This window comes from Limulus polyphemus, unplaced genomic scaffold (genome assembly GCF_000517525.1).
Source record: "Limulus polyphemus unplaced genomic scaffold, Limulus_polyphemus-2.1.2 Scaffold6706, whole genome shotgun sequence".
NCBI classification, from domain to species: domain Eukaryota; kingdom Metazoa; phylum Arthropoda; class Merostomata; order Xiphosura; family Limulidae; genus Limulus; species Limulus polyphemus.
In genome coordinates, this window is record NW_013672316.1 from 29,619 (window position 1) to 44,977 (window position 15,359).

General features: G+C 37.6%; 1 protein-coding gene across 1 annotated transcript in view; it reads right to left on the bottom strand.

Annotated features, from left to right (window-relative positions):
* LOC106473995 overlaps window positions 1–15,359 on the bottom strand; it is a 36,070-nt gene that overhangs the window by 18,411 nt on the left and 2,300 nt on the right. Inside the window, exon 3 of the mRNA XM_013934681.2 lies at window positions 5,228–5,415. Coding sequence (XP_013790135.1) covers window positions 5,228–5,373 — 146 coding nt within the window. The 5' untranslated portion in view covers window positions 5,374–5,415. The remainder of the gene's footprint in view (window positions 1–5,227; window positions 5,416–15,359) is intronic.

Here is a 15,359-nt window from a genome sequence, read left to right on the forward strand (position 1 = left end):
ATATAGTGTGTAGGTGTTGTTTTATTATTATTATATCGTAATATATATTTAAAACGTCTTCCTGGTGAGAGGCCCTCATATTAGCGTACTTCATGAACCCGTTTAGAAACTAGAATCCCTATATATATAGTGTGTAGGTGTTGTTTTATTATTATTATATCGTAATATATATTTAAAACGTCTCCCTGGTGAGAGGCCCTCATATTAGCGTACTTCATGAACCCGTTTAGAAACTGGAATCCCTATAGATAGTGTGTGGGTGTTGTTTTATTTTTTTATTATATCTTTAAAAGTTTATTAGAGAAGGAAAAAGTACCTACACCGTAAATATTTTTCCAAAGAGGATCGTTACGTGAGATCTGTGTGTTCTAACGCAAATCGAAAATATGGAGCCCCCCTTTTAAAAAAAACTTGTTCGACTGTCGTGAATTCTCGAGTGTTACATTTCGCGTCAAATCAAACTCATTGTCAAACGGAATAGTATGTCTGCGGACTTACAACGCTAGAAACCGGGTTTCGATACCTGTGGTGGGCAGAGCACAGATAGCCCATTGTGTAGCTTTGTGCTTAATTCCAATCAAACAAACAAACGGAATAAAAACCGTAAACAATTACGATGTGTTTGAATGAATGTTTGTTGTTAAGCGCAAAGCTACGCAATGGGCTATCTGAGCTATGCCCACCAAGGGCATCGAAACTCGTTTTTTTTTTTCAACATACTCTCGAGACCACTGTTTGCTGCACTACGAGAGTGTTGCCCCTACAAACACACACACCCAGGCAAAATTGACCATGACCTTCCTAAAGATCGAATTACGTCACATGCCTGGCACTACACCATAATGACAGTTCGAGCCACGGAAATCCACCAGAGAAAGATGTATACATCGAAACTTTTTGAACACAGTAATAATAATAATAATAAAATATTCAATCAGCAGACACGGATATTAGTCAGATATGGATTAGAATATGCAGATAAAACAACAACATATAACAATGGGGTTTAGATAAGTTGGAAATCATTTAACTAAGTCAGGTAATCAGTTCAATTATTTCGCTACTTTAAACCTGCACGAGCTCTATTCAAATTCTGTTATTCTCGTTTGTTTTATTTTGAAATTCGCGAACACCACTCAAACGTCCATCTGCGCATAGCCGTCACCAATTTTGAACTGATAGACTAGAGGGACAGCGTTAATCAACAGCACCAACCGCCAACTCTTATCCGACCGAAATAATAATCTGGTACATGCAACATCGTTTGACAATCACTCTTATAACGCATCCACGGCTCTAAAGTGCGGAGGCGCGTTTCTGTGACAATGGGTCATAAACCTCTCAGATTCCCAATCCGAGCACGCTAATACCAGGGTACGACTGGCTCACACTAATCAACGTCATAAAGTGTTTTTCGTCTTATTTCACGAAACTAAGAGCGAACTCCTCCTTCAACACGACAATATTATTGTTCTGTTTTAGAGCTTCTTGTGCTACCCCACTGTATCATAGAACAATGTTATTGCTCGGTTTTAGAGCTTCTTGTGCTACCCCACTGTATCATAGAACAATGTTATTGCTCTGTTTTCGAGCTTCTTGTGCTACCCCACTATGTTATCCACAGTCCTTCATGCTATGCGTTTGACCACGTCTGATCCTAAATTAATGGAACGAGACCTAAAGTCCATTACGATTGCAATTTTATTTTCATTGAGTGTTTCCTCAATGCCAAGTCATGAAGTTATTTGTATCCAGACATGAAGCGTTAAAATGAGTAATAAATGACAAGTCATGAAGTTATCTGTATCTAGACATGTAGCCTTAAAATGAGTAATAAATGCCAAATCATGAAGCTATCTGTATCCAGACATGAAGGGTTAAAATGAGTAATAAATGCCAAGTCATGAAGCTCCCTGTATCCAGACATGAAGCGTTAAAATGAGTAATAAATGCCAAATCATGAAGCTATCTGTATCCAGACATGAAGGGTTAAAATGAGTAATAAATGCCAAGTCATGAAGCTATCTGTATCCAGACATGAAGCGATAAACTGAGAAATAAATGCCAAGTCATGAAGATATCTGTATCTAGACATGAAGCGTTAAAGTGAGTAATAAATGCCAAGTCATAAAGCTATCTGTATCCAAACATGAAGCGTTAAAGTGAGTAATAAATGCCAAGTCATGAAGATATCTGTATCCAGACATGAAGCGATAAACTGAGAAATAAATGCCAAGTCATGAAGCTATCTGTATCCAAACATGAAGCGTTAAAATGAGTAATAAATGCCAAGTCATGAAGATATCTGTATCCAAACATGAAGCGTTAAAATGAGTAATAGATGCCAAGTCACGAAGCTATCTGTATCTAGACATGAAGCGTTAAAGTGAGTAATAAATGCCAAATCATAAAGCTATCTGTATCCAAACATGAAGCGATAAACTGAGAAATAAATGCCAAGTCATGAAGCTATCTGTATCCAAACATGAAGCGTTAAATTGAGTAACAAATGACAAGTCATGAAGCTATCTGTATCTAGACATGAAGCGATAAACTGAGTAACAAATGACAAGTCATGAAGCTCCCTGTATCCAGACATGAAACTTTAAATTGAGTAACAAATGACAAGTCATGAAACTCCCTGTATCTAGACATGAAACGTTAAACTGAGTAACAAATGACAAGTCATGAAACTCCCTGTATCTAGACATGAAGCGTTAAAGTGAGTAACAAATGACAAGTCATGAAGCTCTGTATCCAGACATGAAGCGATAAACTGAGAAATAAATGACAAGTCATGAAGCTCCCTGTATCTAGACATGAAACGTTAAACTGAGTAACAAATGACAAGTCATGAAGCTATTAGACTGTGTAATAAAAGCCAAGTCATGAAGCTATTTGTATGTAAAACAAAAGCTATTATAAGGAGTAACAAGCGATGTTGTGTTGCATTTATAGCTGAGTTTTGATATCAAAGTTACTAACTTGATAAGCAGCCAAGTGTATTTTTCTTCTTTTAGTTTAATTAATAGTTTAGCAATAATGTAATTGTTTCAACTAAAGTAAAAACAACGATTCTGAAGTATATAATACATCCTTTTGTTTCAGCAAGTTTACAAATTTATTAACACATTCAATTCCTATTTCCTGCACAACTCTGAATTATGTTTAAAATGTTTTCTGTGTATAAAAACGTAAGCAAGAAATCGTAGAGCTTTGTGTTTTTGCAACGCTCAGAAATGCAAGAAAATTCATATGTTAACCAACACGAACCCATCATTCGTGTGGCTCAAAGATGGTGGTACCATCCCTTAATAACAGATTTGTAATAAATGAATCAAATGCCAAAGTTGGTTGAAAGTAAAATTCAATAAATATAAGTAAACCTTTTAGAGAATATATTACTTAGTGAAAGAGAAATTAATAATTTTTTTCATACACTATTTAATCCCCCCTTTTTGGGGGGGCTGTAACCTTTTGAAAATAAATTTACAGATTTTTCATTTAGCTTGCTTCATTCATATACAAACGCTGACGATTGCGTTGAATTATCACAAAAAGGGGTGGTGAGCAGTAGAGGAATCTGTTGACTACAAACCAATAGAACATTTTAAATCAAACTGATAGTATCATATTCTTGTGTGATGAAATTTTTACTATAAAAAAAAGAAGAACGTAGTGCTTTCTTGTATTACTTGTTATTTTATATTCAAGGTTGGCTGGGTCTCGATTGAAGAATGATGACAAGAAATGGTTCGTTCATTCTGCAGGTACTGATATGGAGTTCACATAAATAATTTACAAAGAGCTTGAACTCCCAACTTACGCTTCAATAGAAATGATGTTCGTACGCAGGTGAGAAGAGCTTACACAATTACATAAGGTGTAGTATTTCTAAATTCCACCTATCTCGTAGTTAACCACGTATCTTTCAGCATTACTTGGCATAAAAAAAAAGAGTTGTAGGACTAGTTCAAAGACGCATGCGTCAGGCTAGTCGATAAAACAATTAGACGAAAAATAAGAATTAGTTCCGAGATATTTGGAATGAAGTCTTCGGTGGTCAGGAAATGTTAAATGCTGAATCTCAAAAATGATCGGAATGTAGCATCAATTTAGCCGTGAAAACGTTAACAGTAATGGCTAAATCCCTGGGCACGGGATGGAACCAACTCGCCGGATATGCTCGCCCTTTCAGTTGTGGGGGGTTGTTATATTGTGGCGATCAATCACGCTATTTGTTAGTAGAGAGTATTCCAAATGTTGGTAGTGGGTAATGTTGACTAGTTGCCTTCCCTCTAGTATTCCAAATGTTGGTAGTGGGTAATGTTGACTAGTTGCCTTCCCTCTAGTATTCCAAATGTTGGTAGTGGGTAATGTTGACTAGTTGCCCTCCCTCTAGTATTCCAAATGTTGGTAGTGGGTAATGTTGACTAGTTGCCTTCCCTCTAGTCTTCCAAATTTGGGGTAATCGCTAGTGCAGATGGCTCTCGAGTCACTTTGCACAAAATTCAACAAATAAACAAATTTATGTTAAGTAGTTAGCACTCATGGTTGCACATGGGCATTCGAGGATTTAAACCCACGATATGCCTCTGAAAACCCTCTGCATTTTCAGTTGTGGGTTCTTAATAAAGATAAATGACAGCCAATCCTCCATTTGGTTAAAAGTAGCCATGCAGGCGGCGAGTGCTTCTGAGTGGTCTCCCTTTCCCTCTGGCCAACAGTTCTAATTTAGAGACAGCTATACCTGGACTCTTGAGTCTTTCATCTGGCCGTTTAATTAACCAATATGTGGCGTAAGATAACGTTCAAGTTTGGAATACCACACATCGAAATATTTAGTCTATGTTGATCATTAAATTGTAAACCGCTTAACTTTGTCCACAACTAACTCCTCCAAATGTTTGACCAATTTGATTATTTAAAACTGGAAGCTCTAAATTATTTCTACTTATAAACTATCAAATGCGTTGACTACGTCCATATCTAAAGTTACGAGTTAAAATTCGGACTCCTTTACCATATATATGCTACATAGTTTTCGGAAATTCTAGCTATTTCTGTTAAATCATTATAGTTAGCGCGAGGTACTCTTGGAATTACGACCGAAAATGTCATTTACTTTAAAATATTATTAAGGAGATAAATACAAAGAAGTATCATTCATGGAAAGATACTTGAGGGAACTTAAATTCTCAGCTTTAATTTTGTAGCTAAGACTTACAAGGACTGCTTCCATGTTGGCGATGTAGCAATTGGTATGACAGCCGTGTTTGAAAAAAACTGTGACTGGCAGGAAACTGGATACACGCTAGGAGGCGTTGCTGGGCACGAAATCGCCGGTACCAGCGGTGAGGCACAAAACACCATGACACACGTGAAATCAGTTGTTGTCGTCTCCGTTTCCAGTTTCTGCAGTTATAAAAAAAGTAGAAACAAAATCAAGCTCTTAATTAAATATTACAGATAATCATCAAAAGATATAAATATACATATAAATTTGGTTGTTATTAAATTTCGCGCAAAGCTAGACGAGGGCTACCTGCGCTAACCGTCCCTAATTTAGCAGTGAAAGACTAGAGAGAAGCCAGCTAGTCATCACCGCCAACTCTTGGGCTACCCTTTTACTAACGAACAGTGGGATTGACCGTTACATTATAACGCCCCCACGGCTGAAAGGGCGAGCATGTTTGGTTATGCCAGGCCCTATATATATATATATATATGGCGATATTCTTAACTTTAAAATTACCAATTTGTTTTACGTAGCTCGCTATTGGTGGGTGAGGCCAGATATTGCATCATATTTAGACATTTTATGTTTTTGTCTGTTACAGAAGTACTAACAGAAAATATATGAAATATACGGTTGACACATGCAAAATATACGGTGGACACCAAAAATCTTAAACGAAATTAACTGCAATATACTGGGCCGGACTTGTCTTGGTCACTAGCTTGCCTGGACTGTGAACGTGGGGATCCATGGTTCGCTTCCTGTTACTACAAAATCACTTTAGGCTTTGAGGCCACGGGTGAGTTCTAAGAGCGACGGTTCGATCCCATTATTCGATTAGAGTAGTCGAATAGTTAACACTGGATGTCGTTGGCTAGCTGCCATCCCTCTAATCTATAATTTACTACTTAGAGACAGCTGGCGCAGATAGCCCTTGTGTTGCTTTACACCTGTATCCAAAACAACCGACTAACCGCAACTGATCACTTAGCAACACGCAGACTGACCTTGACTTTTAACAGCCCATGTGTCAAGTGTCCGTCCTGTCCCTCATAACTCCAGATACACCTAGTGCCTTTAAAAAAATCTATCATTGAATAGTAAATATTTATTATACCAGAAATCATCATACACAATATGAATTTAGAAAATCATCTGCCAAGTTTTTTTTTTAAGTTCCGCTCTTACTATAATTGCATGAAAGTCATGTTTGTGTTTCATTAATTGTCTCTTCTGCTTTTGTAGCAATAATTATTTGACTCGGAATGTCGTTTATCTTGCAAGAACACGTGAAAGTGATCCCGTTGTGACACTATGTCGTGGTGTAAGTGATCCTGTTGTGATACAATGTTGTGGTGTAAGTAATTCCGTTGTGACACTATGTCGTTGTGTAAGTGATCCTGTTGTGATACAATGTTGTGGTGTAAGTAATTCCGTTGTGACACTATGTCGTGGTGTAAGTGATCCTGTTGTGATACAATGTTGTGGTGTAAGTAATTCCATTGTGACACTATGTCGTGGTGTAAGTGATCCTGTTGTGATACAACGTCGTTGTGTAAGTAATTCCGTTGTGATATTATGTCGTACTGTAAGTGATCCCGTTGTAATACTATGTCGTGGTGTAAGTGATCCCGTTGTAACACTATGTCATGGTGTAAGTGATCCCATGGTGACACTGTTGTGGTGTAAGTGATAACTTTGTGACACTGTTGTGGTGTAAATGATCTCGTTGTGACACTGTTGTGGTGTAAGTTATCTCGTTGTGACACTATGTCGTAGTGTAAGTTATCCCATGGTGACAATGTTGTGGTGTAAGTGATCACTTTGTGACACTATGTTGTGATGTAAGTGATCCCATTATGACACTACGTTGTGATATTATCTTGCATTAGTTCAGTTTCGTCCTTATCAGTGTTTCGTCAGTGAGTTACAAATTCTCACAGTTGGTTTTAATTTATCTTGTCTATGTTATGGGGACATTAGAGACAAGCATCTCCGTACTGTAAAGAGTTGTCTTTGTTATGGGGACATTAGAGACAAGCATCTCCGTACTGTAAAGAGTTGTCTCTGTCATGGGGACATTAGAAACAAGCATCTCCGTACTGTAAAGAGTTGTCTCTGTCATGGGGACATTAGAAACAAGCATCTCCGTACTGTAAAGAGTTGTCTCTGTCATGGGGACATTAGAGACAAGCATCTCCGTACTGTAAAGAGTTGTCTTTGTTATGGGGACATTAGAAACAAGCATCTCCGTACTGTAAACAGTTGTCTCTGTTATGGGGACATTAGAGACAAGCATCTCCGTACTGTAAAGAGTTGTCTCTGTCATGGGGACATTAGAGACAAGCATCTCCGTACTGTAACGAGTTGTCTCTGTTATGGGGACATTAGAGACAAGCATCTCCGTACTGTAAAGAGTTGTCTCTGTTATGGGGACATTAGAGACAAGCATTACGGGGTGTTGTGCAACTGCTGGAGTTGATTGAAGAAAACCCTTTTATACGTGCGGATTCGGTCATTTTAGTGAGTGTAATGTTGTGTATATCTGTGCATGTATTGTATATGCGTGAGTTGATATGACTTATATATATATATATATATATATGTTTAACGTTCTCCTCCTCTCTCCAACAGTGGTCAAATTTAAATTCCTACGCGAGATCCTGTTCGCACCGATTTATATGTCGATAGTTCACGCAAAACTATACGAATGCGATTTCCTTTTTAATTTTAAAAGACACTCATTTTGTATGTTGTTGTTGTTTTTTTTGCTAACCTTGCAATGCTGTTGCACGATAGCTACAGGCAGCTTATCGTTAGAAAATATGACGTCAGGCACTTCGGGAAGAAAAAAAAAAAGTTTGTTTCAAGTACTGAAGTAGACTCGTTTACTTTTCGGTTTCTTTGCTTTTAAGGTTTTATGGTAAGCCTATTGTAAACAATGTAGCAAGGACTGTGGGGAGAGTATCATTTTTGTTTTAAACTTAAAAGATAAACACGCGTGTTGACGACGCTGGCTTCGTTTTATTTACGTTTTAACATAACAGCAACCGAATGCATGGTGTCCATCATACAGTTACGTTTTTGTTCAATGGATTTCAGCACCTTCCTCACCCCACCCACCCCCCTACTATAAGACATAATTCCGTCGTCAATGGAAACTTGTGTAAAAAAAAAACTTTTTCAAAAAGTAATTCCTTAATTTTGATAAAAGGGTTAGCACAAAGGATCACGTATAAAGTGTAATAGACTCAAAATTAGACCTCGAGCGCTTTCGAATAGTCGACTATTTCTTCGTATGGTAGTGAAGTCTATCCGATAAACAGACCAGAAGAATTAACACACTACACACATGCACGAAAAAATCTGTATATTGTAAATAACACTTCAAACAAGCAAGTTGCATTATTAGCTTTATTATTTTAAAGCGTTGGATGTTTTTATTACGTTCATATATATATATATATATTTAAGTTTTTAAAATAAATGAACCTTTCTCGACCTTATCAGGCGAGTTTTGCATGGTGGTGTTCATATCTACGTTCTCGTGTGAACATGAAAGTTACTACTGGATTTGTTGTTCGACTCGTCTGCTTTTAATGCCTACCTTTCTTTGTATATGTATATCCACGTGCGCACGTGCTCATTTTTACATCCGCGGGAAAGGGAGCGTGAAAAGGGCACCATTTCACCTTTGACAATATGCTAATATAACTATTCAGACAACAAGGCTAAAAACAAAAGGTGGATAAGTAAAAACTTGTGGGTAAACTACATTGTTGACAGGGTAAAATGTGAAATTCAATAAATAATTAAAAAACAACGTCTTATATTTACATAATTTAAAAACTTTTATTGAAGACGTCAGCGATTTCTACTTTAAAAACATACTTTACACGTGCCCCCCCCCCTCAGTGGCACAGTGGTATGTCTGCGGACTTACAATGCTAGAAACCGGGTTTCGATACTCGTGGTGGGAAGAGCACAGATAGCCCACTGTGTAGCCTTGTGCATAACTTAAACAAACAAACAAACACTCTACACGTACATGTTACGACGTCTACTACGCCGCCTTCAGGAGTTGTTTACGAGACACAATTTTTACTTTTTTCCCTGTAAATAACGCCCCAAGACGACGACGTCAAAACATATACATGTAGAGTGTGTTTTTTAAAATGGAAGTCATTGACGGCTTCAATAAAGGTTTTAAAATTGTGTAAATATAAAACGTTGATTTGAATTATTTATTAAATGTTAACTAATACACAAGTACCGATCACTCATATTTAGAATAAATTGTAACACAGTAGGAAAGTTATCTGCCGAACAGGGCAAATACAGATTTGGGGATACACTGTATATCAGACTTAGCCTCTAGTTTGTTCTGTATATATATATATATAAGTATGTAGAAATATTAATAGAATCTTGATTGTCTCGCGCGTTCTATCGGTTAATAAGATCTAAGGTAATTACAGAAGTTTATTGAATTATTTTACACTTAAATTGACCTCTTCTTCTGTGTGGTAAAAGGAGTAAGATGGCGACTGATGAATAATTGAGATTGAAACCTTATTATTCTACTTATATTTTTCTTACTGGGCTCTCGCTTCATAGTTCTACAGGGTTTTGTCCTGTCAGCTTACACAATCAGTCAGAGCTGACAGGACAAAACCCTGTAGAACTATCTAAGAAGACACAATCAGTCAGAGCTGACAGGACAAAACCCTGTAGAACTATCTAAGAAGACACAATCAGTCAGTTCTCAGATGAAAATATAGCTCTTTCTATCTATTCTGGGCCGAGTGTGGCCTACTGGTTAGCGTGCCGGGCTGTAAATCCGAAGATTCATGATTCGCGTCCCATTACCACAAAACCAAGCTCCGCACATTAGAGCCGTGGGTGCGTTATAAGAGTATATATAAGAGTAGTCCAAACGTTGGCGGTGGGTGCTGCCTTCCCTCTAGTCTTATCATTTCAAAATTAGGGACGGCTAACTCTTGCGTAGCTTTGCACGAATATCCGAGAGAAAAAAAGAAACCTAAACCAAACCATCTAGAGTTATTCAAACAAGTATTCAGTTTTATCACAATCCTTCGCTTACTTAGGCCTATTCATTGTGGAACTTATGCTTATTTGTATGTTTATACTGTTGCCTGACATTGTTGGAAATTTACCAAACTTTTTTTTTGAAAATTTTAATTGTGGATGTTCCCAAGTTGTAAAACCAGCTTTTCGACTCTCGATGTACTGATGTAATGAACGAGTGATTTTATGGAAACCAGGATATGACTTTTTAGCAGGTCGGTTAAATAAATAAATAAAATTGTATAACATAGTAGCAAAAGTTAGAAATTATCCGAACTGATACTCAATCGCGTTCTGTTGTAGTGTCTTCTAGCGTTATATAACATATTTTATATTGTAGTGTCTTCTAGCGTTATATAACTTATTTTATATTGTAGTGTCTTCTAGTGTTATATAACTTATTTTATATTGTAGTGTCTTCTAGGCTTATGTAACTTATTTTATATTGTAGTGTCTTCTAGCGTTATATAACATATTTTATATTGTAGTGTCTTCTAGCGTTATATAACATATTTTATATTGTAGTGTCTTCTAGCGTTATATAACTTATTTTATATTGTAGTGTCTTCTAGCGTTATATAACTTATTTTATATTGTAGTGTCTTCTAGCCTTATATAACTTATTTTATATTGTAGTGTCTTCTAGCGTTATATAACTTATTTTATATTGTAGTGTCTTCTAGCGTTATATAACTTATTTTATATTGTAGTGTCTTCTAGCCTTATATAACTCATTTTATACTGTAGTGTCTTCTAGCGTTATATAACTTATTTTATATTGTAGTGTCTTCTAGTGTTATATAACTTATTTTATGTTGTAGTGTCTTCTAGTGTTATATAACTTATTTTATATTGTAGTGTCTTCTACTATTATATAACTTATTTTATATTGTAGTGTCTTCTAGCGTTATATAACTTATTTTATATTGTAGTGTCTTCTAGCGTTATATAACTTATTTTATATTGTAGTGTCTTCTAGCGTTATGCAACAGACTTCTGTCATAATATGTGATTATTTCGATATTTTTATGTTGCCGCGGTTACTTTTCTTGCTGTTCGTTTACGCTGATGTAGTGATTTTCACTCGGTTTCAAAGAGTAGTGCTGCTGAAAGTAAAGACCATTATATATACTTACAAATTCTGTTTTCAACCATACCACACTAAAAAGACGTGAGATTCACTCCCCTGTTTTCAACCATACCACACTAGAAAGACGTTAGATTCACTCCCCTGTTTTCAACCATACCACACTAGAAAGACGTTAGACTCACTCCCCTGTTTTCAACCATACCACACTAGAAAGACGTTAGACTCACTCCCCTGTTTTCAACCATACCACACTAGAAAGACGTTAGACTCACCCCACTGCTTTCAACCATACCAGACTAGAAAGACGTTACACTCACTCTACTGTTTTCAACCATACCACACTAAAAAGACGTTAGATTCGCTCTACTGTTTTCAACCATACCACACTAAAAAGACGTTAGATTCGCTCCCCTGTTTTCAACCATACCACACTAGAAAGACGTTAGATTCACTCCCCTGTTTTCAACCATACCACACTAGAAAGACGTTAGACTCACTCCCCTATTTTCAACCATACCACACTAGAAAGACGTTAGACTCGCTCCTCTGTTTTCAACCATACCACACTAAAAAGGCGTTACACTCACTCCCCTGTTTTCAACCATACTAAACTAGAAAGACGTTAGATTCACTCCCCTGTTTTCAACCATACCACACAAGAAAGACATTAGACCCATCCCCCTGTTTTAACCTAAACCGCACTAAAAGGATGTTAGACTCGCCCCCTGTCTTATATCGGGATTACTAAAAATATTTTATTGATCCCCGTTGACAAAGCTAGCTAGCTCTTCGCAAAAATGAAAGGATCTCCTTTTTCTTTGTTTTTTTCTAGAACAACACACTATTGTTCAGTCACCAAGATAGATCGGATTTTTCCATCCAGGATTGAAAGAGTTTATCAACAATGCATGTGCAAATATTTTAGTCCAACATGTCTGGAATACCTTGACAAAGAAAGAGTCTCTAAGCCTATTTGTATCGAGCATTTACATTCAACAGTGCGCATGAAAACCTGAGCGAATTTTGTAAAAGTAAAACATTTATGCGGTTTCAAATTCTCATAAATTAAATCTTGAAAGTCGTGCGTCGGATTGTGGACTTGAAGATCCAAGGTTCGCGCCTCGATGTCACTGAACACGTCCCGCACCTTCAGCTGTACGTTTGTTATAACGGTTACATTCAATTCAAAGAGCTTCACAAAGTCTTTGTGGTAGAGGGTGCTGCTGATTGGCTGACATCCCTCTGGCCAGTAGTTGAAAATTAGGGACGTCTCCACCTGAACTACTTGGAATCTCTGTATTGGCCATTTCGCTCACGTGTCGCATAAGATGCCGTTGACCTTGAAAATACCATTACCATATAAGGGATGTTATTTTACCGATTAAAAACAGTCTTAGTAGTTTCTGTTTGTTTGTTTTAAGCGAAGAGTTATGGCTACGACAAGAATAAATCCCAGATTTTTGGCTTTATGAAGCCTCAAGATTACCCGCTGGGCCACTAAGGTTGGCTGATTGGGCCCAGTTTTAGCATATGAAAGTATTAGATCTGATGAGACAAAATCTATACGGCCTGATGGTTAAGACGATTAACTCGCAATCTGTGAATCGCGGGATCGAACCCCGTCACCGAACATGCTCGCCCCCTTTTAGCCATGGGGGCATTATAATGTGACGGTTGATCCCACTATTCGTTAGTAAAAGAGTAGACCAAGAGTTGGCGGTGAAGTGGTGTTGACTAGCTGCCTTCCCTCTAGTCTATCTCTTCAAAAGTAGGTAAAAGAGTAGACCAAGAGTTGGCGGTGAAGTGGTTATGACTAGCTGCCTTCCCTCTAGTCTATCTCTTCAAAAGTAGGTAAAAGAGTAGACCAAGAGTTGGCGGTGAAGTGGTGATGACTAGCTACCTTCCCTCTAGTCTATCACTTCAAAAGTAGGTAAAAGAGTAGACCAAGAGTTGGCGGTGAAGTGGTGTTGACTAGCTACCTTCCCTCTAGTCTATCACTTCAAAAGTAGGTAAAAGAGTAGACCAAGAGTTGGTGGTGAAGTGGTGTTGACTAGCTGCCTTCCCTCTAGTCTATCACTTTAAAGTAGGTAAAGAATAGACCAAGAGTTGGCGGTGAGGTGGTGTTGACTAGCTGCCTTCCCTCTAGTCTATCACTTCAAAAGTAGGTAAAAGAGTAGACCAAGAGTTGGCGGTGAAGTGGTGATGACTACCTTCCCTCTAGTCTATCACTTCAAATGTAAGGACGACTGTTGCAGGTGGCCCTCCTGTAGCTTTGCTTGAAATTCAATAAACAAACAAAATGCTTACTTCGTCCGCCTTAACTCTTTACATATAGTACGGTATGCGTGCACGTTACACTTCAAAGTTATGGCCACATCAATACTCTAAACAACTTACGTTTGTTTTTCTTCAGGTGCAACATGTCTTGGCTTCTGTTACCGTTGACATCGTTTTCTGGGGGTAATTTAAAACACTTACATCTAGCAGTGGTAAGTAGATATAAATAACTGGTTTGATTTGCTCGTGCGGTTAGAGAGAGGGGGGTTATATATATATATATAATTAATTGCAATATTACGTAGAACATGAAGAGAAAAGAGAAAATAAACAACGCAGCTACAAAACAGACATGTATCACCTGGGTAGACACCATAAGGTGGGTAGGTGTGCTCTGGTTTTCATCTAAGGTTGTGTAAAATCTACGTTATTCTTCCTTATGATGTGATCTTTGTTTTTTAATCATATATATACACGTGTGTGCGTTTGAAGTCTACGAAAGATAGATTAATCACAGCTTTTCTTCCGCTCTCCAATGAATAAGCTAGATTTTTTTTAATCAAGTACTTACTTCAAATTGTTCAAAAGGACAGAGTCAAGCTGAGTGCAAACTAGGATAACAGACATCTGTCATAAAAGTTTTAGTTTCAAGGCTTGATGAACTCCTATAAACAAAGAGAGAGAGAGAAAAAAAGGAAGCAATATTCGTTACCACTCGTTTTAAATGTGAGCATTAATAACAGGACCACCACACAAGAAAAGACTGGATTCTTGAACCTCTACCATGCTGTGGCAAGACGTTGATGAAATGTATAGATAACGTGCTGAGTGATGCCATTTGTACATTTGGGGATCCTCGTGATGTCTATTGCACAATAATCACGTTTAAATGTGCTATCAGAAATATTGTGATCAGGTGGTATTTGTACGGTTTGATTTAGTAAACATTTCTGGCATGGGCTATTGGTTAGAGTTTCTTGGCCGTGAATCCTCAGGTTCGTGGCTCGTTACTGCAGCTGATTTTAGATATACACCTTTTTCTAGTTATAGAAGCGATTGTTTGTTTGTTTGAAGTTAAGAACAAAACTACGCAATGGGCTATCTGTGCTCTTCTCACCACGGGTATCGAAACCCGGTTTCTAGCGTCCCGTAGGCATTCCGCTGTGCCACTGGGAGGGGGTCAGTTATAGAAGTATATATTCATTATATGGAAAAATATGTACACCCATTATATGGTTATAAATGTACACCCGTTACGTGGGGTAGTTTTATTAAGTGATCAGATGATGGGTTCTTTAAAAAACTTAACACGTGGTAAAAAAAATGTTAAGTTTGAATATCTTATGGTAAACTATGCAAGCATATGACGTAGAAGCAGTGCTGTTTGTAGAATGTTAACACACACATATAGAAATATATACTATACATAACAACACCTTTACCCAGTTTCTATAACCAAACACCTGAGGAAGAACGTTTGCCCTGAAAGTTTTAATAATGTAATAATAGCACGTACGTTATAAGCACGCGAGCGCCTGCGCACGCACACGTACAAGGAATGGGCGTGCCCTACTGGTTATCTTTTTCGGAATCCGATGAATCCATGGTTCGACGCCCTTTCGAACAAGGACTATGTCCGCATTTTGCAGACGCGGGGGGGGGGGG